The following is a 27,307-nucleotide window of genomic DNA, read 5'->3' on the forward strand; positions in this document are numbered from 1 at the left end:
CGGATGGAGGCTGCCCTGGCGGAGGCGCTGTGGTGGTGAACCACAAGGCCTAGGCAAGCAAGGGAGCGAGGAGGGCCACCGCCCAGAGGGGCCCTGCGAGGAGCGCCGTCTCTTAGGCCACCCTCGACGCCGTGGGCTGCTCTAGCACCCTCGCCATCGCCGACGGCACGTACCCCATCGGAGCCGGCCGCCCGGGCTGCGACGGAGTGGGGGGACGGACGCGGTAGTGTGTGTGTGTGGGTGGGGAGGAGATGAGGCGCGCGGCGCGACGTAGGACAGTGCACGGCCTGGGAATGGGGAGCCACCGTCACGCGCGTGCGGGCGCATCGTGGGAGGGAGCGAGCGACGGGGAAAGGCGGCGGCAGTGAGGCAGAGTGCGAGCGTGGCGGCGATTGAAAAATGGGTGCGGCCACAACAACGAGAGGAAGTGAGCAGAGATTTTTTATCCGTTTTTTAATGTTTTAGCAATGCGAGCGTACCATTGATAATACGCCGTTCGGGCGGGCGAGGCCCACAAATGTGGGCGTGCGAACGATCAGACATCTTACCAAGTATTACCGTTCAACCAAACACAAACCATAAGCCTGTTCGGCGGGCCGTAAACGATCGTATACGATCGTGAATTATAAGCTGCAACAATATTTTTCTTTCACACCAAACCAGCCAGCAGTAAATAATCCACGATACAGCCCAGCCAGCCGAACAGGCTCAGGTTCCTTGAAACTAGAGTGGGTCCTGTTCCACTGTACTGCCAATGAAATACGACCAAGTTAACGTCCGCATAATTGACGTAACCAATGTAGGGGAGGCGTATGTCTGTTTCTCCTCCCCTCTCGTATTAAACCCTAACTCCCCAGCAATGGCGGGAACCCCAATTTCAGTCCCCGCACTTCCCGCCTCCCCCTCCCCCTCCCGGTCCCACCCCTGTCCCCCAATCCGGCGATGAGCTCAGGCGGGCGCGGCGGCAAGCGGCGGGGCCCCCCGCCGCCCGCTCCCTCCGGGGCGGCGGCGAAGAGGGCCAACCCCAGCCCCGGCACGCCGCAGCCGCCTCCTCCCGCGGCGGGCGCGGTCCGCCGCGGAGGAGGAGGACATGATGGACGAGGACGTGTTCCTGGATGAGTCCATCCTGGCGGAGGACGAGGCGGCGCTGCTGATGCTCCAGCGCGACGAGGCCCTCGCGTCCCGCCTCGCGCGGTGGAAGCGGCCCCGCACTCCCCGCCGACCTCGCCGCCGGGTGCTCCCGCGCCGTCGGTACGACCCGGTCTCCCTTTTCTCTCCCGGCGCTCACCCTCCTGATCCCGGTCTTGATGGATTCAGTGTCCCGAGATGGGTTGGTTGGGGTCTAGCAGGCTGCGTGGGGAGTGAGTTGGGGTTCGGATTCCGTATTGCTTTGGCGGATTGAGAATGATTTGCTGTCAACCAACTGTCATTTGGATAGGGTTTCTAATATTTTGGGAAATGCTGTGTTAGTCAAGTTGCCTTAATGCGGTCCGGGCAGAATTTGCAGATGTGGTTTCTCTTGGGATTTATAGTGTTCAGGAATTTTGGAGGACCATGGTCCTTTGGGCCGAAAACGAGCAATTATCATTTTGGACTAGTATGTGCGTTTGTATATGAGGTTTACTAGTGAAGTTATTGTTCATTTGTTCGCCATTTTTTGATCCCTGGGTAGTTTAGGACAGAAGAAAGGCACCTTCTCAGTGTTTGGTGCTTGAAAACTGTGACTGTTTTTCTAATTATGAGTGATGCAACTAGCTGCAATCGATGAATCATAGATGTAAATTCCAAATCAAGGGTTAAGGGTTTTAACTTTTAAAGATGAGTACAACACCTGCCTCCCTACTTCCTAGAAGTATCTCATGGACCTCTAATTTTTGTCTTATACAATTTCATAGTCCTAGCTCAAAATTCTGCTTGGATCACTTGCCAATCTGAGATGGATATTATAATCAATCATGATAGAGACCATAAAATCAGGACTTGCCAATCTGAGATGGATATTATATCCAAATGTTGGTGCTTCTGAATTAATTTATGAAGTGAACCTATTTTCTATCAAACACACAGTTATATTTATATATGTTTATACACTTTTGCACTTATGAGTTATGAGCTTTAAAAGTTTAAACTCAGGACTTGCTTAATAGTCCTCTTGTACATGCTCAATGCTCATTCAGATTCAATGTTTCTTGCTAATTAAATAGATAGTCACCTAGTTTTGTTTTAGTTTGAACTTGTATGAACATATATTCAGGATATTTGGCTTCATCTTACATTTGCTACTCTTCTGTTTGTATTGGATATTCTAGCTTTTCAGCAGTTGGAAATAGATTATGTTATTGGTGAGAGCCACAAAGAATTGCTCCCCAACTCATCTGGTTCTGCAGCCATACTCAGGATTTTTGGTGTTACCAGAGAAGGTAATATCTCGAGTACTCTATTATCTCTCAGTAAAGAATTATTATTGCCATATGGGTTTTGCTGACCTCTGATTCTATCCCTGTAACATTTGTAGGTCACAGCATATGCTGTCAGGTGCATGGATTTGAGCCATATTTCTATATTGGCTGTCCTTCAGGGATGGGTCCTGATGATATATCGCGCTTTCACCAAACACTAGAGGTTTGTACTTACAATCATACCTTAAACTGAGCTTCTAAGGAAACATAGTACTTTGGCAGTACATAGTTTCCTTATGGTTTCTTCAAACTGTACTACAGGGGAGGATGAAGGAGTCAAATAGAAGCAGCAATGTTCCAAGGTTCGTGAAGAGAGTTGAGCTTGTGCAGAAGCAGACAATTATGCATTACCAAACGCAGCAATCTCAGCCTTTCCTGAAGATAGTAGTCGCTTTGCCTACCATGGTTGCTAGCTGTCGTGGTTAGTGGCACCCTTAAGACACAATACAGCTATTATTGCTAAGTCTTCTAGATTGACCTCACTATCTTTTCTTTATTTAATGGATAACCTACAGGACATTTTTTTGTTCTATGTCAATGTATTATCATGTGATTTTCTGATCTTTACTTTATTCCTCTGATCATCCAAGTTACTAGTCGCTTTTTTTTTCCTCTTTGCTGGCTTAAATGGCATATGTTTGCACATTATAGGTATCCTGGAAAGGGGCATAACGATTGAAGGCCTTGGTTCAAAGAGTTTCCTGACATATGAAAGCAACATTCTTTTTGCCCTTCGATTCATGATTGATTGCAATATTGTTGGTGGCAACTGGATTGAACTTCCTGCTGGGAAATACAGGAAAGCAGCCCGTGTCATGTCCTATTGTCAGCTAGAGCTAGATTGCCTGTATCCTTCTATACTTAATTGAATGCTTCATCTATTTACTAAACTGTAGTGTTGTTCAGTTATGTCTATTCTTAACACAACTAACAGATACTCAGATCTGGTAAGCCATGCTGCTGAAGGAGAATATTCTAAGATGGCCCCGTTTCGCATATTAAGTTTTGATATTGAATGTGCTGGTCGCAAAGGTCATTTCCCAGAACCAACTCATGATCCTGTTATTCAGGTTGAGTTCATTATTCATGTATCTGATACTCGGTACCATTTGGTTCAATACAGGTCTTTATGTTTACAATTTATTGACTTACCCCTTTGAATTTAAATAGATAGCTAACTTGGTTACACATCAAGGAGAAGGCCAACCTTTTGTACGGAATGTCATGACTCTTAAATCATGCTCTCCCATTGTGGGAGTCGATGTTATGTCATTTGATACAGAGAGAGATATTCTACTTGCATGGAGGGTATGTGCTGCTGTCTTTGGAGTTGTCAAATTCAGTTGAACGTGATGCCTTTATCTTTTTTTATAGTGCCTTTATCCATGATATTTTCTTCATACCCTTTTGAAAAATGATATTTTCTTCATGTCCCAGTGTTGGTTTCATTCTCTTTGCCTTTTGTATCTACATTTTGTATCTGTTTACCTTTTCACTTGCTATATGTGGTTAACATTTGTTTTTTTTTGCTAAAACTAAATATCATTGTCCGTCAAAAGAAAAAAAACGTTAAATAGCACTTATTCCTCAAAAGGAGAGAAGTTAAATACAGTTTCTGATTGTAGACAAAGGACTTGACCGAAAGATAGTCTGATTGTTATTTGGAAATAATTTGCAGGATTTCATACGTGAAGTGGATCCGGATATCATAATTGGATACAATATTTGCAAATTTGACATGCCCTATCTTATTGAGGTGCAATAACATCTGTAGAGTATTCAGATTCTCAACTTGACAATCAGCCATATTTAGTACAATTTGATAACACACATTTGCAGAGGGCTGAGGTTCTCAAGATAGCAGAGTTTCCAATACTTGGCCGAATCAGAAATAGTCGTGTTCGTGTCCGTGATACGACCTTTTCTTCGAGGTCACTTCTTGTACCTTTCTCCTATATGCATTTAATATATATTACTTTGCCTTTATCATCCAATTGTCTTAATAAAATAGCACTATGCTGCTTAGTTTTATTGTCTGCTTGCATGTGCATCTCATGCTTTCATTTTTGTGCTTTATTTGATTCTAGCGATGCATCTATTATTCTGATTCTGAGTTAGCTGCCATACAAATCTTGTTCATTTGTCTTGCAGGAGAAAAGTCACTTATTTTTTTTGATGTTATGGTACCCTATAATGACCTGTAGCGTGTTCATATTTCATACATTTAATTCACAGTTTCTATGGTTAGTCATATTTCCTGCATCCTGATACCACTGTATTTCTGTGTCTTAGCACAAACATGGTTGAAATTTGTGATCCATAGAGAGCTTTAGGGTCCTCTAGATCTACATCATGTCCAGGGTTTTCACAATCCTCAGTTCCCAACTCTTTACAGTTAATGTGTTACAATTCCTTCCATTTTTGTCACTTATTTAATGAATGTTAATGCTTTGGACTTTCTTGAATTGCAAGCTGCAATTGGAAATGAAAGTCATCATGTAACAATAGAAATGAAAATGAAAGATTTTTCAAGTTTTTACGTAAAAAGAAAATAATGATGAGGTCGTTGTACTTATCCAGGCAATATGGTGTGCGTGAAAGTAAGGATGTTACTATTGAAGGAAGAGTGCAATTTGATCTCCTGCAGGTTGTGATCTACTTTTGCTTGGCATTTAAATCAGTGTTTGCTTTTTTCATGAGATTATTTCATATGTTTCTTTATCTTCACTACCTGGATGTGATGCAGGCTATGCAACGGGATTACAAGCTGAGTTCTTATTCATTGAACTCTGTATCGGCACACTTTCTTGGGGAGCAGGTAAGTTCAAACATTTTAAGTGCTCTATGTTGCTGTCAGTCATTGTACTCGTAATCATTTTGATGCCTTTCTGTTTGAACTATTTTTTTTGTGTTTGATCAGTGTTAGTTTTGGCTTGGGATAAAAGACTTTGCTGTGGTTCTTATTGTTGCTGTTGCTGATTGCATGGCATGTCTTCAGTCTTCTAGAAAATTGATGTTCTTTGCAAAATTACCTATGTAGATGGATTTTTTTTGTATCCATATCGTTTTTGCTACTATTTACTAACAATGATTGATTCTAATATTCTCTCCTTCTCTTGAGAACCCTTTCCTTTTCTTTCCTAATTATTGACTTTTTGAGCAGAAAGAAGATGTTCATCATTCAATTATATCTGATCTTCAAAATGGAAACTCAGAGACACGAAGGCGGCTTGCAGTTTATTGCTTAAAGGTCAACTAAGTATACCCTTTTGTTTTAATTGTTACTGAACTGGTGATGTTTTACACAGAGTATGTTGGTAAGTTGTGGCCACTTTGCTATTATTACTGATGGAGCTTATAAGTGGCGCCCCAGAAGCATTTGGACCAATTTGTCCAAATAAATAAATACTTGTATTGCTCTACGCATCACTTTTAACATTAACAAGTACAATGTCAATGTTTGAGCACCAATTTTGCATTTTGGAAATTTCTCGGCTACACTAGGGCTTTGGAAAATAGTTACAGTATATTTGTGTGTTTTCTTTTCAATTTCCTACTGGCCAGTAGGTCTGCCAGTAGCTAGTTGCAAGCTAGCATGAAACAGTGCTATTATTGATTTCACTGTATCAGCTGATTTCTCTCTTACATGTTTGAGAAAAAATGTGTAACCTGATTTGTTGCATTTTTCTTGGAGCCTACATAAACCAGTTTTGACTTTTGCCTTTGTAAAAACAGGATGCTTATCTTCCTCAAAGACTGTTAGATAAATTGATGTATATCTACAATTATGTGGAAATGGCAAGGGTCACTGGTGTTCCCATTTCGTTTCTACTTTCGAGGGGACAGAGTATTAAGGTGAGAACAAGACAATCATGCTATTGAAAATATCACATTCTAGTACCCTAAAAATAGTTTCATTTGTACCATAGGTCCTCTCGCAACTGCTCAGGAAAGCAAAACAGAAAAACCTTGTTATACCAAATATCAAGGGTCAAGGGTCCGGGCAAGATACCTTTGAGGGCGCAACTGTAAGTTGAAGGACATTATCTGCACACTTGTAGCCCATTTGTCATTTCCTGTCCACAGCCATTGCAGTTATTAGGATATTTCTATTTGTCTATTACAAACTTTTTAGTTTGCTCTGTACACTGAAACTATCTTTGCATTGCTTGCCTTGAAATGAGGGTATATATATTTGTCATTCCAAGCTAAAAAAAATCTAGATGACTAGTTAAGCTATCCACACTTATTGCAAAATTTGTTCTTGATGCATTTGGAAGTGAAATACATATGCAGGGTTTTCCACTCTAGAAACATGCTTTTGTGTATGCCAGCAATCTTTCCATCTGGGAGGCAAGAAATTTTTATCAGTTTTTCCACCACCTGAATTGATTTTTTCTCTCGAACGAACCTTCTGAATTGATCATGCAATGAACAATTTAGTTTTATTTCTTTTGTACTATAAGGATTTGCTGTAATCTATGTCCCCTGCAATTTTTAGGTTTTGGAGGCAAGGGCTGGATTTTATGAGAAGCCCATCGCAACTTTGGACTTTGCTTCTCTGTATCCATCCATCATGATGGCATATAACCTTTGCTACTGTACTTTGGTAATTTTCCTGGTGCTTATATAGTTATAATTATTGCTGCATGCTCTAAAAAGGACCTTTGGTCTCTACAATGGATGACAATTTACTAGTTTTTATTTAATTTTGAAGGTGCCCCCTGAGGACGCCCGTAAACTCAACTTACCTCCGGAAAGCCTCAATAAAACCCCATCTGGTGAAATATTTGTGAAACCAGAACTACAGAAGGTAATTGCATCCTGTCTTGATAATAGGTGTTCTGGACAGAAGATGTGTTTTCTAACCAAGATTATGAACACAATATCAGGGTATACTTCCTGAGATCCTTGAAGAATTATTAGCAGCTCGGAAAAGGGCAAAAGCAGATTTAAAGGTATTTTTCTCAATGCATCTGTAAGAAAATTGTACTCCCTCCATTCTAAATTGTAAGTTGTTTTGGCTTTTCTAGAGAAATTGTAAGTCCTTTTGGCTTTTCTAGATACATAGTTTTTTACTGTGTCTAGAGATAGTGTATATCTAGGTGCATAGCTAGCTATGTACCTAGAAAATCCAAATCGACCTATAATTTAGAACGGAGGCAGTATTAAAGATCTTCCACTCTTGCAAAAGCTAGATATTCATGCAGTGCTAAGTCTTTGTTCCATGTTAAAATCGCCAATTATTTGTTCAGGAAGCAAAGGACCCACTCGAAAGGGCTGTTCTTGATGGCCGTCAGCTTGCACTGAAAGTACTTCCATATCTTTTCATCCCTTTATTCCATCAAAACATCGGTTCAAATTTGAGCTACTTGAATAATGACATCGTTGAATTGCTTATGTTTCAGATAAGTGCAAACTCAGTTTATGGTTTCACTGGAGCAACTGTTGGTCAGTTACCTTGCTTAGAGATTTCTTCAAGCGTGACCAGCTATGGTAAGCCTTAGTTTAACATAATTAAGAAATTCATTGTATGGTTTGCTAGCAATTTCGATGCCGAGTTTCTTGCACTGAAGCATTTTGGTCACACAGGACGACAGATGATTGAACATACAAAAAAGCTTGTTGAAGATAAATTCACAACAGTAGGAGGTTATGAGCATAATGCAGAGGTAAAGTAGTGTTGCATTGTTCTTATACAAATCTGTTAGATCCCCTGTTAATTTTTTCTGCTTGATCTCACAAAAGCTTTTGCCCTTGTACTATGTCATACCTTGTATATCTTCATGATTGATCTATGAGTATTGCTGCCCTATGATATCTGATGTTCTAGGGACGTCAACTGATTACTGAAAAGCAACCCAATATATATAAAAGGTTCAACCCATGCAAACCACTATCTAAAAATTGACACTATACATTGGGCACACGTAAATTTGATTCCATTAGCTAGACATCAGCATAGTGACACTGAATTAGAGCTTCACCGTGCACTCAAGGACCACGAGCATTGCTCAAGACCTTATTCACATGATATCTTGCCCTCCCATGTTCAATTTCTTGGAAGTCTAGGTATTAGCACTGTAGCCAGTTTTTTATCAGCAAGCTTTCTTGCTTGCTTATTTTTTGGGTTCGAAGATGCCTTTCACTCATTTTCTGATACTGATACAGAAAATTTGGTGACTTAGCAGGTAATTTACGGGGACACTGATTCTGTGATGGTACAGTTTGGTGTTTCTACGGTTGAAGATGCAATGAAGTTAGGAAGAGGAGCTGCAGATTATATTAGTGGAACCTTTACCAAGGTGAACAGAGAAACACTTACAAACATGAGGCTTTGGAACGAGTTATACAGCATTTGAGTTGAACACTGGCTTGTGTCCTTATTGTAGAATCGTCGTAATTGATACAACATCCATGACAGTTTTGCGATCAAGCTCCAACCATGACCTCACTGAAACTTATTTGGAACAGTGAAACCTGTTATGAGAATGCTCCTTTCTTAAGAAAAAAACCTGAACCCTTAAACATCTAACTGCAAGGTTACTGCCTCTCTTAGTAGTTTCTTGCTTTATTAACTCCAATTCTTATCTGGTCAGCTATCTGCTCTAATCTGTCTGTCTGTACTTTTCTTCCTATCTGGCCAAATATAGGAAATTTGAAACAGTGTGATCAAAATTGAGTGAAAAATTTGTCCACACTCCTTTTAGAAGAACAAAACACTACCCATAACTTTTATTGTGTTACAAAGCAACTACCTTTTCTAACTGTAATTTTTGTGATGCCTTAGGTAGTTCCTTGACTTATATCTTATAAATGGGCACTAGGAGTTATCTGATCTTTGCATGTTATATTCCTGTGGCACATATTTTTAAAACTTAAGTCAACTGACCTGGATGACAATGTTTCTGAAATGATCTGTAACGTTTCTAGCTAACCTTTCGTTTGCCTTTCATCTAAGTTCCAACTCACACGTTGCTTATGATATCTTTCTTGCAGCCCATCAAGCTAGAGTTTGAGAAGGTCTATTTTCCTTACCTTCTGATCAGCAAGAAGAGATATGCTGGTTTGTACTGGACGAACCCTGAGAAATTTGACAAAATGGATGCAAAAGGTATTTATTTTTGTTTTAGCTGTGTAAAATATAAATTATTTTCATTGGGTGAAGCACACATGTTAGTTATTCTTGCTTTCAAATGCCTTGTACTGTTGCGTGCAGGTATTGAAACTGTGAGAAGGGACAACTGTTTATTGGTAAAGAACCTGGTAACTGAGTGCCTTCATAAAATACTGGTGGACCGTGATGTTCCTGGTGCAGTCCAATATGTCAAAAACACCATATCTGATCTATTAATGAATCGTGTCGACTTGTCCCTTCTTGTCATAACAAAGGTGGGCAAATTCAGCTGTTTTAGATGAATTTTCTATTCTATCTTGCAACTCTTTTGACTGTTTAAGATGCACAGGGTTTGACAAAAACGGGAGAAGATTATGCGGTAAAAGCTGCTCATGTGGAGCTTGCTGAGAGGATGCGAAAGGTATGAACCCTAGATGTTATTACCATATCTTGATGATATTCAACCCATTCTTAATGATACGGTGTCTTAGTGTTGCTGAAAAATCATGGTTTTCTTGAGCAGAGAGATCCAGCTACTGCACCTACTGTTGGTGATCGTGTTCCTTATGTTATAATTAAAGCAGCAAAAGGGGCAAAGGTAAAAAAAATCTGCATCATGTGCTACGGTATTATCTGTCATATGGTGGTTGTATGTTTGATACATTTGTCTTTCTGCATGCAGGCATATGAGAAATCAGAAGATCCAATTTATGTTTTGGACAATAATATACCCATTGATCCTCAATACTACCTTGAGAACCAAATCAGCAAGGTTTGTGTCTGATGCTTCACCTGGTATTCAGAGCTTCTTCTCTCTGCTTTCCAAAAAAATATGTAACTGACCACTTGTCAATCGGCAGCCACTTTTGAGGATCTTTGAGCCAATTCTGAAGAATGCCAGCAAAGAATTGCTTCATGGTAAGCCACACCAGATCTGTTTCAATCTCAACTCCTTCAAATAGCGGGATAATGAAATTTGCAAAGAAGCAATTAACTTGCCTTGGGTGCAAAGCTGTTATCAGGTGATGCATGCACTACACTGCAGGTGCAATAACCTATGCAACCAGTGTCTATAAACGCCTAACCGTTTGTCCTGCATTTCATCCTGCAGTGGTGCCAGTCAGACACTTTGCTCACATTGCAAGGGAAGAGAAGCAGAGTTATACTGCAAAACAGTAGCAAATGGTATGTGCTTCACACTCTTGAATGCATCTACGTTTGGAAGCACTATGCCCCGGAGCTCACCACTGACAGATCAAATTTCTACATCCGCAGTTTCTGACCTGGAGATGCTCTTTGGGAGGCTATGGACACAGTGCCAGGAGTGCCAAGGATCTCTGCACCAGGATGTTCTCTGCACAAGGTTTGCTGTTTTTCCCTCAATTCAACGTCTCTCATTACTTAGTTCCAGTCACAAGTGTAAAACCTACTCCTGTGCTATCAAATCATTGCAGTCGGGATTGTCCGATTTTCTATCGGCGAAGGAAGGCGCAGAAGGATATGGCCGAAGCTAGGCTGCAGCTCGACCGGTGGGACTTCTGAGCTTGTAAATTCTCACACTGGCTGCCTGCATCTGCTGTGGATATGTTGCTGCGGAGGACAGGAAGCTACCGTCAAGTGCATCACGATGCCTGTGAAGATGAGACTGGACTTTTGCGAGCATCCAGGCACACTTGCGTCCGTGTCACGTAGGCTGGCTCGCCACTTCGCCAGTACGATTCACTGGCATGTTTGCTGTTTATGTTTTGAGTTGTAGTTTAGGTGTGAGTTGGTAGATGGTGGGAGGTTTGTGTCACCTTCCTGTGGCTAATGCCGAGAAAGAATGCTTGCTCCTGAGGTGAGGTGCTGCTGGTGTACAGGCACAAGAATTCTGGAGCAGTTCACGTTGTAATTGTAAGATGTAACCGAGTGAGACGAGACAATTTGAAGGCCACGTGAATTCTCCATCTGTCTCAATTATCATTCTGATCGTGCAATTACAGACTACGAATGAATAACCGGGAATCGAGGCTGTTGCTTGCAGCTAAAACTTGGTGCCGTCATTAGATTGAGTATTCAATATATATATAATTTGAACCAATGTGATGATTGTACGAAAATGCTATCGGTTATGCCGCCATCTGTTGTTCCGAACGGTTGTACGAACATGCCGCCATCTGTTGTTCCGAACGATCCTACATGGATGGCAACTCAGCACTAAACACGGCCTACATCTAGTGATAGAATTTCTGATAACAAATGTTTCTCTATAATTCTCTAGGATAAATCTATATGTATAATAACTCTGTGTGGATAAAAGAAAACTATTTTTTTCAGCTCCTAATCTTCTAGTTTATTTTAGTACTTCTAAAGTTCTAAGTAAAAAAAAAATATTTGGCAGAACTCTCGAATTTAGCTTGGAAACTCTCCTAGAGCTTTGCCAAACAGAGCCCTAATGATCTTGAGAGTAAAAACTGTTTGACTAGTTATTTGTGGGGGGTTGCATAGGTTAATTTATGCTATAGACTATGGTTATGGTTAAGGTTAACTGCGGCTGTTGCCTGTTGTGCACGTGTTGAATGTGGTTTGTGCTCCAACTATTTACTCAAATAAAACTCCTGCTCCCGCCTCCTGTGGCCCCACCCAGGGTCCTGTCGACGTCAGTAGTCCAGTCTTTCTCTCCTTTTCTTTTCTAGAGACGGAGAGGGGTGTCACGTATCATATGGAAGTATTTAAATAGTAATAATAAAATAAATTACAGAAGTCTTCAGGAATTCGCGAGACGAATTTATTAAACCTAATTAATCCGTTATTAGCACATGCTTACTGTAAATTTACTGTAGCACCACATTGTCAAATCATGGACTAATTAGACTTAAAAAAATTCGTCTCGCAAAGTAGTCGTAATCTGTGCAATAAGTTATTTTTAGTCTATATTTAATATTCCATACATATGTCCAAACATCCGATATGATAGGGACTAAACTTTAGGGGAAAGAACTAAACAAGGCCTTAATATAATTTTGTCCCCATATAGGGGAGCAAATGGTGTTTGGATCCAGGAACTAAAATTTAATAGATGTCACATCAGATATACAGATACTAATTAGAAAGACTAAATATGAGCCTAATTAGGGGCCGTTCGGCTGGTGAAGAATTTAGCCGGATTTCACTGTTTGAGGCTGAAAATCACTATTTACTCTCTCACAAATTTATCTAGATTCCTCAAAGCAAATAGGCCCTTAGGCTTAATAGATTCGTCTCGAAAATTAGTCTGTACAATTAGTTTTTTATAATTAGACTACATTTAATACTACAAATTAGTGTCCAAATATGTGATGTGACATGAACCAAATTTTAGTAGGGGGAAAGGGCTTCACCATTCACCAACACAGAACTACAAGAGTATAGGCTTCAGAAAAATATTCTACTCCAGCTAGGCATAGGCGGCCTGTTCGCTGGTTGGTTTCTGGGCTGGTTTGGGCTGGCTGGTGCTGGTTTATTGTGAGAGGAAAACATTGTTGGCTGGCTGGTTTGGGCTGGCTGAAACCAACAAGCGAACAGGCTGAGGATAGCTAGGACTACTACTCCTCCACTCCAAGCACATACTCCCTCTGTCCCAATTTATTTGTTGTTTTCGGTGTCCGTGCCATGACTTTGACTTAATTTGTACAAAATATGTGCAACATTTGTGTCTCCAAATAAATTTGTTAAAAAACTAGATTCAAAGATCTTTCCAATGATGCTAATTATGTATCATAAATAATAATATTTTTTAATATATATTTTGTTAAAGTTATTTCTCGGGAAGCGAGAACGACAAATATTCTGAGACGGAGGGAGTACACCAAAGTCCGTAAAAGCTGACAAAAGCTAACACCATTTTTCTCCCGCTCTCGCGGATGATCGTCTTTCCCCCGAGGCAGTAGGAGCTTCTGTGAGCGGGTGTTTGGTGTCGTTGTCCCATCGAATATTTAGATATATGTATGGAGTATTAAATATAGATTAATTACAAAACTAATTGCATAGTTTGTGACTAATATGCGAGACAAATCTTTTAAGCCTAATTAGTCCATGATTTGACAATGTGACGCTACAGTAAAAATGTGCTAATGATGGATTAATTAGGCTTAATAAATTCGTCTCGTGGAGTACTGACGAATTCTATAATTTTTTTATTAGTATTCGAACACCCCATGCGACACTCTCTCATGACACCTCCTAATTTTTAGTCATCGGATTTAAACACCCCTAAGTCACACTGACACCTATAGAGCACCTAACTTTTACACACTCTTGCCATCCGAGCCTAGTTGGCCTCACAAAGCCACTAGCGAAGGCACTGTGTTGGGGCTGGCCTAAGATGCTTAGTAGTGTACTTTATATTATGGTTATGGATTCATGTACAATGTAAATGATGGATCTTACAAACACACACTAACGCCCACGGCCCATGAACGCACAAACCAGAGTGAGTAGGGATGGCGAACTTGGTAGGAGAGGTGGGATGCAATCATGCAAAACTAGTGGAATATCATAGTATTACATACATGGACCATTTTTGAAGTGATATGAGCCTGTTCGGGTGGCCGTATCGTATCGTGGATTATTTACTGCTGGCTGGTTTGGTGTGAGAGAAAAACACTGTTCCCGACTGGAAATTTACGATCGTTTACGAGCAAGCGAACACCAATGATCATGATCAGCACCTGGTTTAGTCATCTTTGAGTTGTTTGTTCGTTGCATAGTATATTCCATCATATCGTTTGACTTCTGAATTCTTGGTGAGTTCACTGTGTTCATGTCCTGACCAGCGTGCATTAATGGTCATGTGGTCGTTGCTAATTCTAGCCTTGCGGTAGTCACCCGGTGGGCCAGTGGTAGAATGATGTTGGTGAACTTGTGAGTGTTCATGTGTATTGCAAAGCTGCTCAGTGCTAGACTACTGAGAGTCTCAGAGATGATTTTTGCCTCTGGGAGGCATAAATTGTCCTGTTGTGCCATTGTGGTACTGCTGCGCTGGGCATATAAAACGATAGTTATCAATTAGAAAAAAATGATTAACTACTTTTGTTGATGTCACATACATAATAATAACTTTCTACTTTAAAATACATGTTTTTTACATGCATAATTTTTTTTACCTTTTAATTATTTTGAGGTTCAAAAAGAACATGTGGACTTTTGGTATTCATGTCTATATGTTTTTTCTTGCACGGTAACATGCCACAACTATAATTTTAAATAAATCAAACACATTTTTTTTTGTATCAAATAACATTTTGAAAAAAATTAAAATAATGTGTTCCTATAATGGGATTTCAATATTATCCAAGAAAATATAAAATAGTTATTAACGGAATTCTGTTCGAACAATCATGATTTCATTCCATGAATTATGGATTTGTGTACCTGCGGCTAATTCCAGACGTCAGTGTGAGAGCCCAATGCCATTGCATAGTGACATGTTACCCGTAAGGTGCAATTCCCTCGGTAATCACCAGAGATCCAGAATCCCAACTATGCCACATTTACACCCATTCACATGGGATTGCCCGCAAATTCTAGTCATCTTGAGGCATGCGTAGTATCGATTGTGCGTTAAAAAAAACAGTGCCAATATACAATATCTTTATCTTTTCAGTGAGGTAGTGTGCTTGATTAATGAATTAGAGTGAACAAATCGTTGACAAATGTATCTCGACGAATATTCTGTAAGTATTCGCCTACAAATGATTACTAGTACAAGAAAAAAATTATCTAATCTAAAGGAAAAAAAAGAGAGAGATAAAATATTATAATAATCACCTACTAGAAGGGCTAACTGGCCGGAGGCCAGACTAGTCATCGTTCACTGTTGCTACACTTGGCCTGGGGAGCCCGCCGGACTGCAGTAGGGACCCTGGTGCAGGTGCAGGTGCAGCCGGAGAACCTCCGCAGAACCTTCTTCCCTCCAAAAATCCATTTTTTCTGATGGAATACAGAATTCATACTGTCAAAATTTGGGGGAAACGTTGGGTTGCGTGCTGCTGAAGCCATTTTGCTCCATCCCCGCATCCCCTCCGCCGCTGCGCACCCTCCTCCGCCTCCCAACTCCAGACCCGCGCCGCCGCCGGTCTGCCCCCCGTCCTCCCGGGCTCCCGGCGACCCCCGATGGCCATCTCCGTCTTTCCGGATGGAAATGGAAGTAAGCTCGGCGGCGGGGGAGGAGGAGGACAAGGCGCGGACGGGGAGGATGCGCCGGGGAATGAGCTGGTCCTGGATGTGAAGGTCTGTCACTGAATCGCCATCTTGTCTTTGTATTGTTACCGAGTGAGGTTATTGTCTGGAAATGGAAGTAAGAATCTGGATTTGTTTTTTCCCCCTGGGAACATGGGGGGAAATTTTGTGCACCTAGTCTTTTTTTTTCAGTTGAACCAGCACGATTTTATGGATAAAGCAGTGAAGGTATTGATTGGGGAATCTGAACTGTTGATATAGGCTCCACGTCAGTTTTTGAGCAGGATTCGGATTCACTTTGCATCAGACCTTTCAATGCCTGGCCTCGCCCTTTCGGACACTTGTCCCATCCTGGAATTTTTCTTGCCACTAACCTTTGGATGTCTCTACTACAGCATGTGGTTCTGTTAACACCTTGCATCTTGTGGTTAAATTGAGCTAGATTTTGATGCTGCCTTAGTTTCAAACCCTTCTTGTACTGAATCTTAACAGTACCTTGTACTGAATGTCATTGATCTGTGCCTACACTTTTCACATGGATATATGTGTCAGCCTTTGTTGTGATATACTCCCTCCGTCCCGTTTTCAGAGTCGTTTTAGCATTCAATGAGGTGCAGTGAAGATTCTTTGAACCAGGATGGTGCCTGTGTCCGGATACATGAATGAATTTCTGAACCTAGACACTTCATGCCCGTGCCAGAACGACTCTGAAAATGGGACAGAGGGAGTATGTACTTCCATTTCTTCAAAGCTTCTTTATCGTAAGTTGACAATGCAGCTGCCCTGGGATCTCGCCTGGGATCAATGGACTTTCTTGGGAAATATATTGGCCTCCAGGCCTGCCAATTGGAACAAAGCCATCAATATATTTTTTTGAAACAAAGGCAGGAGCTCTGCCGCTCAATTAAGACTAAAGAATATTATGTACAAGAAGGTTAGCCAAACAAGATGCCAAAAGACACCTGAGGGACTAACCACCTCACGCGACGCGCTTGAGCACAAACACGACACACCGCCATGGGTCATCGTTGCCGAGCATGGAAGCCAAGCTGTCAGCAGCTCCGACTTCCCATGGCAGGCCACCCACTAGTCACTCCCCGACGGGTCCGAAGCTAACGATCACCACCGGTCATCGTTGCCAAGCTCGAACGAAGAGTAGCTCTGACTTCCAAGCGCGATCCGTCATCTCGCATCGAAAACACGACGATAATCCAAATGCGACGCCTTCAGGAAGGGAGCAACGCCGATGACGCCACCGTCGCACGTCCATAGTGGATCGGGTTTTCACCCTTGGAAGATATACTAGAGGGTTAAACACTGACGCCCCCAACTAGGGAAACGATGCCCAACGGCGTCGCCGTCGCCAAGGCTTTCGCTCATGAACCCTCTAGCACAAACGCCGAGTCACGAAGCCAAACCCCCTGCCAGCCTACACCGCTAACGCCGCTGTCCCGCCGTCCCACGGAAGCCCCTTCAGAGGGGCATCGACGCGCCGGCTGCACACTGCAGCCAGCACAGCTGCGTCGACCGCCACCCCCTCTGACCGGGCCACGTAGAGCCAGACCTGACTCTGCCGCTCGCAGTCACACCGCCGCACGCCGAGACCGCCATTGACCATCGTCGTCGTCGGCTCAGGCACCCGCCAATGTCGCTGCCGACAAAGCCGCCAACAGCCACAGGGCTTGTGCTGCCACCATCTCGGGCGCCTGCCCCCTGCCCTGAGGTCACCGGGTCCGGACGCCAGGCCCCGAACTGGGCGACCCCTACCGCCGCCGCCACCTCCAACTTGACCACAACCGCGGCACCGCCTAGAGCCGGTCTGTCGCCGTTGCTGTCACCGTCGCCCAGGCCGCCAGACCGTCCGTGGGCAGCCTGGCCGGCAGGATGCCGCCCCGGCCACAACCAGCCCTAGAAGAGGCTCGGTCGCCGCCGTAGCAGCCCCGGCTGGTTGCCGCAGCAGCAGCCAAGGCCGTGCGGGGAGAGGCAGGCAGAGAAGAGAGCGCCGCTCCCAGCGCCTCCACGAGCCCCGACAACCGCCACCGCCGTCCCATCCGCCGCCGGACGCCACTGCACCTGCTACTGGCCGCCAAGGCAGATCCGGCCGCCTAGGGTCCGGGTCCGGCTGCCCGGGAACCAGACTTGCGGCCCCGGCCGGCGGCACCGCCGTCGTCTTGATGGAGGAGGGGATGAGCGAAGGAGAAGAAGGAAGGCTCCGCCACCATCCCCTGCACCTGTGCAGGCATGAGCCGACGCCGCCACAGCCGCGGCAACCATCCCCACCGAAGCTCCACGCAGCTCGCGAGGTGAAGGACTGCCGGCCCTCTGCGGCGCGCGCCGCCCACACGAGGGACGGAGAGCCCCTGCCGCCACCTTCCTGGCCTGCCGGATGGCCAAGCTCTGGTGGCAGCGCGGCGGGAGAGGAGGAGAGGGGTGGGAGAGCGGCGGCGGCTCAGGGGTCCGCCCGTGTCGCCCTGCGTGGGGGAGCGATGTGGGGGAGAGACGAACTCCGCACAATTCCTCAGGCAAAGCCATCAATATAGCCCTCAGCGTTCTGTCACTTGCATCTGTTTCTATTTTGTAGAGTGAGAGGCTGATTTTTTTTTTCTGATGCCAGGATTAGGGCATTTGACAATAATTTCTTAATACTTGGAAATATCATAGCTGTTCTGGTCCCTGTCATAATCTATTCTTTCTTAAATGCATGCAGATGAGCAGATCACACCAAAATTTCTAATGAACTTGGCTGTAATAGCCTACTAACAAAAAAATCTCCTTCAGTTCAGTTGCATTATATAGAGCTGTCCATTTTTAACTGCTTTAATCTTCTCAGGGTCTGTAGCTCTTGGCTTATGTGTTGATGCTTTAAACAATCTTTAGATTCAAGGTATATGTTGATGCTCAGTAGTGTAGCTCTTGGCTTATGTGTGGTGTGCTATATGTTGCTCAACCAGTTTCTTGGTAATGTTCAGTAGTAAAATGGATTTGCTTAGTGAACTTGCACAATCCTGTTGTGCCCAGTTGTCCAGGGTTCATGTCATTGAAGCATTTTCCCATTTCCTTCCCAGCAGCAGTGGTAACAGTATTTCCATGGGCTGATTTCATACTAATTTCCATATTTAGAGCATAAGACTGACCCTTTTTTTGTTTTTTTTTTCAATCAAACATAAGACTGTTTCTTAGAACAACTGGCCTGATAATTTCATTTGAATTCGTACCCTTTGTCGTATACTTGTTTCTTCTGTAATAACTTTCTCACAATTCCTTGCATGAGCAATATGCTTTTACTATTGTCCTGGGTTCATGAGATTTCATATTTTCAGAGGGCTCTTGGTGTACACATTGAGATCATATTAAAATACACATACACAAAAAAGTAATCTTCAAGCAGTACTGGGTTGTTTTCCTTTTATCAATGCCATAAGCTCTTCAAACCTGTCAGTGTAAACCGGCAGCTTATTATTCTGTTGCATTTATTTGAAGGTCTCAACAGTGATATAGTTTCTCTCAGAAGCATTCATTCCTCGCATCCTACAGAATCAGTGCCATTGGAGATTTCGAGTGTGTGTGCAAGCATGCTGACCCCTTAGCGAGTGCTGAGTGCTTCTCTTCTTGAAAGAGAAATTTCAGCACTTCACCCAGTTCAAAACATTTTTCAGCTTGCTTATCCAACCTACTGGATCTTCGCCATTAAAGTTTGGAAATTCAAGCTTGGGGCCTTTGCTAAAAGATTGAGCAAATGGATCCTCTCCCTCACTTTACAAATCCCATATCCGTCTCTACTGCAATGTTCAGTGAAATCGGCTCTAGTTTGTGGTGCAACCACATACTAAGGACCAAAATCAGAAGCCCCGATGGTATAGTCTGGTTGCAAAGGTGGTACTGAACCCAGACCCAGGAATGCTTATGCATGCAGAAGAACCACCAGTAAGATTGGTAATTATGCCTCTGGTTGGAACAGTAGGGTCCTTCTGACCAATGCAAGGTGTGCAAGGATGCTTCGGTTGGATTTATTGGAAAATCCTCAAATTGTTGTATATGGCTGTGTTTACAGTATCATTAAAAACAAGGACTTGGTGGGCCATCTTAGTTTTGTTCATCAACTGAGATTCTCCATTTGCTGTTTCCTTTGTGTAACATTCTCTTAAAATCAGATCTTGCAGCTGTTTCTACCCCTATATTCATATGCATGCTCCCCACATGACTCTTGATCATTTTCCCCCCTGCCACCCAATCCTGCTCCAAGGATGCAAGTGGGTACCCAATGGTATTTTGTGGGTCAGCTAGCTTAGTTAATTTCTCCACCTAATTAATTCTGTGCCATGCTACTCTCATTGATTTTAACAAGTTTTGGGGTTGATTCAATGACCAAAAACCTGTGCTAGTCAAATCGGAGGAAGAACGGTAGATCGAAAACGTTTCCCAATTCTTTTCTTACTATGTAAATCTAAATTTGCTCACAAAATCTGGGCTTCTCAAGTTAGCTCCTGGATTTTATAATAAAACTTATTCCTTACCTGGTTAGACCTCAGTACTCCAGGAAAATCCAAAAACTGGTGAAATCACCGAGCAACCTATGCTCAGTACAGAAGTTTCAGGTCCTTTGGATTAGAATCTGACTTTGGGGCTAAATCTGTACTAACATATAGTGAAAGTAGGTATATGAACTATGATTTCAATTTCTCATGATTGCTTACACCAATGAGAGTGGCGTCTTATATAGAGTGCCTTGTCAACTCAACAATATTCGACAGCTCTTCCCGGACCCACAAGGAGAGTGACCGAGGCGCCGCGCTAGCAAGCACGTCTGACCGCCGATGATGGTTAGGTAGTTTGATTAGTGAGTAATAGCCCATGATCTCCTTATGCTAGGGAGGGCAGAGCCGATTGTATAACACTAACCCCCCCTAGTGTGCCATGTTTGTGGCGCGTCGTTGTAACTTTCTCTATTTCTCGATCTTAGTACAAAGATGCGCAAACCTTTTGTGTATTCGAGAAAAAAAAACTCAACAATATTGACAAAAGTAGGAGTAGCATAACACCCACAGGTAAACTAATAAAGCAATGAGCAGTAATAAGGGAATGTTCTTTACCCACCAGATTTCATAAATGAAGAGGTATATGAGAGTCTGAATGGTTGATGCAATTTCCACTTCAGCTTCAGTCTGACAATTCACAATTGTGAATGTGGCATTCATTTTAGCTCAGTCTGCTACGTTGTTTGGGGATATTTATCTCACAGTTTTATATCTTTTTCTTTTTCGTGACCGGCTTTGTGAATGCATATTTATATGCAGTGGTATGTTTTTTCTTCAGCCTTTGACCGGCTTGGTATATTTTTAATTCTTGTGATTGCTTACTGATTGTTAAACCGGCTAAACATAGTCACTGGCCATAGATTGTTTACTGCTTGTATAGTTGTTTTATGCATGGAAAAACTGTACATACAAGAATGGATTAAGGATCCTTTTTGTAATTCAATCCATTTTATAATTAATTGTCTGACTAGACCCATGTGGCACTACATAAGCATGTCATTCATTTCCCAAGGCTTATGAAAAACCAATTCTCTTAGCATGTTCAGAAAATTCTGATGGATTAATCTTATTATGATGAAGAGGGTGTCTATGAGGTGGTGAGCTGCAGTATGCTAACATGTGTTATTTTTGTTTCATCAGGACGATGATCTGCAGTGCCCATCATCATTTAACTCTGCTAGCAGTATGGTATGCTATCATTTTTCTTTTCCTAATAAACATGAACACATTGACATCGTGGCTTCTTGCCTTTTTGGTGTTCTGCAGGGGCTTATCAGTGGTGTGAGAAATGAGGGCAGCCATTTTGGCGACAACTATGAAACTAGGGATTTACGGAATAGGCTTCCTCGGGTTGCACCTGAGGTGAAAAACTTATGTAGTTTCTCTTTTCCCTCCTATTTTTCTATTTCCCTTTCTGATGATGTTTTGTGTTGTTGATTCCTGACAGCGGTTGGCCAGCATTCAAGTAAATAATAATTCTTTTGCGAACAGGAAGAAGGTGATTTATCCTATTCTCTTTTACCCCTTTGGTTTCCATTCAAATGGGCTAGAGCTATCAAAATGTGATCAGATATCTAAGCCATCAAAAATTTATATGCAACTTTTTTTTTTGACTCAGGGTTTACTTAGTTCCTTCTATACTATTGCGGAGAAGCTGCTTGTGTTCTGTGGCAGTCTCGTCATTTTGTCATTGTCATACCCTCTTGCTGCAAATGCAAAAGAGACCTTTGAGGACCATGGGATGCAAGGCATTATCATCGGAAGCGTCATATCATTCTTCATCAGCTGTCTTCTGACAGCTCTTGCGTCATACTTGAGAGACAGTGAGTCCATTGATGGTGTTGGATTCCACATCTTCAAATGGCTCGTGCTTCTGGTGTTTCTATTCCTTAGCGCAGGATTATGTGTGATACTACGTTTCTGCGCGCACACACCCCAAAGCAGTCCTGTGGTCCCTTGGAACTGTAGGATACATTGTAATTCTGTCCATTTGGGTTTGGGTGTTCTACATAGAGGTGCTGCAGGTACTGTGACTTTTGTTCAGAATAGTTGAATTTACATAAAAACAAATGCATTGGTGACACTCTGTGCTCTGTCTCCCTCTTTTCTTTTCAGATCCAGGAAGAAATGAAGAAACATTTTGAGATGGAAACTAGGCCACCGTCTGAGGGGCCTGACCGTGTGCCTACCTTGGCTGCTCCGGGACTGCCTCGGGCACCAATTTAGGAAAGGTAAGCAAACATTTTCGCTTTACTTCTGTTTTCACAATTTGGAATGCCACAGGTTTTTTAGTGGATGTGCTGCGAGCGTCTGGTTGATCTGTCCTCTTTGCTGCAGGAGAACTCACCTATTCTGTGGGAATGTTTCATCCTTGTTGCCTCTATGTAATGTAATCAGTAAGCAGTTTTGAAAATGATGATGATGTAATCCTTGAACCTGATGGCTCACTGAGCCTAGACCAATGAAACAAATACAAACAGGCGGGGAGCCTCTCCCCACGTTGACAGTAAAAAAAAAAAGTTTCATCCACGAAGCATATATGTGCGCAGACGGGGAAACATACATAGAGGAGCTTATATTTTTGTTTTTGAAAGATCTGGTTACCCAGCTTTGATTTATAATAAGAGAGAGTTAGCAACAACTATTACATGTGCGAGAAGGCTGCAAGGGGTACAGAACTATTTCAAAGCTTATTACACACTTGGATTTTGAACTACTATGAGGGGCTTCAGAAAGCTCCCTCCCGCTACAGACCACTGCTGGCACAAATCCTTCAGGTCCGAGAACAGAATCTGCTCCCCTTTTCTGCAATCCCTGAACACCACTGCGTTTCTTTGCTTCCAAATGCTCCATAGAGTCAAGATAGCCAAGCTGTGGATTGTTTTGTTTCTGGCTGTCAACAGTTGAGAGAAGCAAGCTAATTGGCCTTCAAATTGGACATTGTACGCCAACGAAGCTTGCCAGGTTGCAGACTGAGGTGACCGCATATTGCACAGGATGACAGCCCACCTACAGTACCACCATGGCTTTACGGCTCAACTTCACCAGATCAACAACACACATGAAGGGGAAACCTAACTTCACCGGTCAGCGCTGGCACTAAACTACAACTCATTAATCAACTTGGACTGCGACATCTCGCTTCTGAGTGCTTGTTCAGTAGACCTCCATCTCTGCTACGTCAGCCTCATCTGCCACGGCGGCCAACACCTTGGCCAGCTTCTTGCTGCCCATGCGTGTAGCAGCTTGGATGGCCTCGATCGCCTGCTCGGGGAGGTCATCACCTTCCTGGGCCTGCTCCTGGTGGCCAGCCCACAGAGCGGACACAAGGCGACACACTGGGGAGCGGGCGCCGTCGCCTCCGTCATCTGAGGAGCTTATAATTTTAGACCATTTTCCACCTGGGGTCGGCATAATAATAATAAATTTTTGATGTGTTTGCAATTCGATCCTGCTGCCTACACAGCTAGCAACGAAGTGCTTGCCCTTCATCACTTGTGCGTGCAGGCTCTGATCCATTTCTCTCTTGGCTTGTTCTTGCTCAGCGGGAAGCTGATCGAACAGGGAACTTCTTTCAGGTAGTGCGTGCGTTGACCTGTCAGTGGCTGATGCGCGGCCTGATCTTCTGACGGAGTCACGAGGCCTTCCTTCCTCGCTTCTTTCTTGGGGTGTTTGGTTTTGATGGACTAAAGTATTTTGGACTAAAATCTGTACTTTAGTTGAATTAAACAGTCAAACACTTAGATTAAAAGTGGACTACAATCTTTTAGTCCTTTAGTCTACAAAACTGGACTAAAATGGACTAAAAAGTGTTGGGGACACCCATGCCTCTCATTTATTGCCCTCTCTCTCCACTTTAGTCCATGAAACCAAACACCACTTTAGTCCACTTTTAGTTTATGGACTAAAGTGAACTAAAACTTTTACTCCATGGACTAGAGAACCAAACAGTACCTCTCTCAAATCCGTATGTTTGCCGACGGCGAGATCCGGACAACCCTGAGCGGGGCTAGTGGTTAGGATTTTGAGGTCCGGGATTTCAGGTTTGGGGTGCGTTTTCGGTGCTCTTCAAGCTGGCAGGACTTACCAGCCAGTTTTACTAGTACCGGTGTGTGCGACCGAATTTTTTACTATTTGGCCCTTTTTTCGAAAGTTTCGCACAAATAGACCCCTGGCGGAAAGAATTCCGGAAATGGACCCTTGGCTCGGCGCCAGAGTGACTGACGCCGAGCTCGGCGCCACGATCACTGGCGCCGAGCTCCTGGGCACGGGGAAATGGCCTGCCAGGGGGCTCGGCGCCATAGTGGCTGGCGCCGAGCTCGGAAATATCTACCGGCCCGCACCTCTTCCTCTTCCTTTCTCGCCCAAGCCTCCCCTCCCCTGCCCGCGCCGTCGCCGCCGCCCTTGCCCGCTCCACCGCCGTGCCCCCGCCCGCGCCCGCGCCGCCGCCGCTGCTCCGGCGGCCGAGCCCGCGCCCTCGCCGCGCCGCGCCGTCGCTGCTGCTCCGGCGGCCGAGCCCACGCCCTCGCCGTGCCGCGCCGCCGCCGCCGCTCCCTCGCCCGAGCCCGCACCGCGCCGCCACGCCCTCCACCGCCGTCCTCGCCCTAGCCTCGCCTTGGTCTCCACCGGCGGCCTCGGCCTCACCACGCCTTGCCTCCCTCCACCGCTGGCCTCGCCCCGCCTTGCCGCCGTCCACCGCCGGCCTCGCCCCGCCTTGCCGCCGTCCACCGCCGGCGTGCCTCCCACACCCGTCGAGCCGGACTCGCCGCAGGAACTAGGCCATAGTTGGATTTTACACCACATTCGCACATGACAGAAGGTGCTTTGTAGATTACCCGTTCTTTCTTCTTTTCCTTAACCCTCCGCGGTTCTTCCGGCCATTGGTTCTTAGGACCATACAACCACTCCTTGAAATGACACTTCGCCATGGAATACACCTAAATAATGAGACATTAGTACATAAACACATATAGCTCAAGATTTTAACACATACACTTTGCACTTACTTCATGCTTGTTTGGACACACAAACTCCAACGTATTCTCAGGGTTTATCATAGCTCGATCTCCGCAATCGCACAGAGGAGGTTTCTCAAGTCGTCTAACTGCGGCTAGGTGCTTCTCCTTAGCCGTCATTGCCGGAGGGTTAAGGGGGGGGGGGGGGTGGAACCCACCGCTTGAAGTGCTCACGTGGATGTCTCCCTCTAAACCAATCGTCGAAAAGAGATACCTTGGATCAAATTTGTCTGCACCATCGATCCACTGAAAGAAAAAGCACCTCTCATGGTCCTACACAACGAGATTCCAATAAAATATTAGTACCATACTTAAATAAATAAAGAAAAATGATAGTACAAACAATTTCTTACATTAAACCGACTACATGTGTAGAAGCAACGCGCGGCTGTGTCCGGATGTTTTGATTGAAAAACATGGGCCGGGAAACCACAATCACAGTTAGGGACAGAAAGGTCAGGAGGGACGGGGGTATCTTTGCTAGACGTGTCGGGGTATAATTCTCGAGGACGACCCCGTTTTCGCCAAAACTCCTCCCGAAACATTTCTTGCATCTAACAAAACGGATGTAATTTAACAAACATAAATAAAAACATCACAAAAAATATCAATGAGAACCATAACTACAATACACCAAATTTCATTCTAAGAACCAAAAGCAGTTAACATTATACCCTAAACCTAGGGTTTCTCATTTCATCCTCAACAATGAACCCATAACATAACTACATGCGGCTTGGTTCGCTAGCTTTTTCCACGCCTTGGAATCAACCTACGGTTGTATAATACATATATTGAGGGATACAATGAAACCCTAAGTGATGACGATTCTTAGGTTCAAAAATCTGACTAATATATACCGAATCGATGCGAAAAAAACAAGGAGGTGAGCGAGTATACCTTGCTCTCGAAGATCTACGGATCAAATCAAGGTTTTCAAGGTCCAATATGTCGATTCGTGAGGTAGGGTGAAATGGGGAGAGAAAAACCTAAGAGGGAGGAGAAAGAAGAGGAAGAACGCTCGGGGAAGAAGGTTGGGCTGGGGTTAAATGCAGGGGGCTCGGCGCCATTCACTCTGGCGTTGAGCCCCCTGGTAGGCCATTACCCCATGCCCAGGAGCTCGGCACCAGTGACGGTGGCGCCGAGCTCGGCGCCAGTCACTCTAGCGCCGAGCCAAGGGTCCATTTCCGGAATTCTTTCCGCCAGGGGTCTATTTGTGAGAAACTTTCGAAAAAGGGCCAAATAGTAAAAAATTCGGTGTGTGCGAAGGGTGCATGGGAGTCGGGAGGTGCGAGTGGGGATGTCGCCACGTTTCTAAAATGATAAGGCCAGCTTGTTAGAGAATATATCAGAAGTATTGGAACGAGAACTGCTAACCCATAACCGGTTGTTTTGGGAGCCCTCTGTCAACCAAGTGTTTTGGCCGTCGGACCGGATGGCTTGGGCGGGCGGCGTGGCCAGCAGGGGGGCTTGTTAGAGAGTAATTTTCGGAGGTGGGTATTTCCTGACCGTCTCCGTAAATAAAACGACCATCTCCGTAAATTAATTTTGCAAGGCGGTTATTTTTTAGTGCCTCGGTAAATAAAACGAGCGTCTCCGTTAATTGTCGGGTATTTTACAAGATTGTTGGATTTTTTGACCGCCTCGGTTAATAAAAGGGCACCGCCTCGCAAAATCATTTTATGTAATAGTGTTTATTACCATGATTTCTTTTTTATCCAAGAATTAGATTGACCGGATGGAGGTTATACACCAAGGCGTAATTAAATTTTGTTCCCATTTGCTTTGTAATATTTAGTATTTTGGTTTTTAGCCTTCTTCTGTATAATAAAATAAATGTTTGTTGGTTATTATCTACGCTTCCGTTGTATATATATTTCATCATGTATGGTTGTCGTTGGCTTGAACAGCCCCCCTACGCTCAAATCTTAGCTCTGCCCTTTGGTTATAGCACACAACGCAAACATATCTTAAATGATAGCT

General features: G+C 43.8%; 1 protein-coding gene and 2 pseudogenes across 1 annotated transcript; 2 read left to right on the top strand and 1 right to left on the bottom strand.

Annotated features, from left to right (window-relative positions):
- Nucleotides 1-859: 859 nt before the first annotated feature.
- Nucleotides 860-11,524, top strand: LOC136489965 (DNA polymerase delta catalytic subunit-like; annotated as a pseudogene).
- Nucleotides 11,525-15,379: 3,855 nt separating this feature from the next.
- On the top strand, nt 15,380-22,736 carry LOC136490047 (uncharacterized; annotated as a pseudogene).
- Nucleotides 22,737-23,465: 729 nt separating this feature from the next.
- LOC136488361 (uncharacterized) lies at nt 23,466-26,857 on the bottom strand. Its single transcript, XM_066485321.1, has 3 exons — nt 26,834-26,857; nt 24,643-25,083; nt 23,466-23,609 (listed from the first exon to the last, which is right to left on the bottom strand). The coding sequence occupies exons 1-3, from the start codon at nt 26,855-26,857 to the stop codon at nt 23,466-23,468; spliced, it is 609 nt and encodes a 202-aa protein (XP_066341418.1).
- Between the last annotated feature and the right edge of the window lie 450 nt (nt 26,858-27,307).

This window comes from Miscanthus floridulus, chromosome 10 (genome assembly GCF_019320115.1).
Source record: "Miscanthus floridulus cultivar M001 chromosome 10, ASM1932011v1, whole genome shotgun sequence".
NCBI classification, from domain to species: Eukaryota; Viridiplantae; Streptophyta; class Magnoliopsida; order Poales; family Poaceae; genus Miscanthus; species Miscanthus floridulus.

Coding starts and splice junctions, on each gene's coding strand:
- LOC136488361 (XM_066485321.1), bottom strand. CDS start 26,857: ATGGTCGTTTTATTTACGGAGACG. Junction 25,084..26,833: donor TCGTTTTATTTACGGAGACG/GTCAGGAAATAC, acceptor ACTATGGCCTAG/TTCCTGCGGCGAGTCCGGCT. Junction 23,610..24,642: donor AGAGGAAGAGGTGCGGGCCG/GTAGATATTTCC, acceptor GCTGGCCACCAG/GAGCAGGCCCAGGAAGGTGA.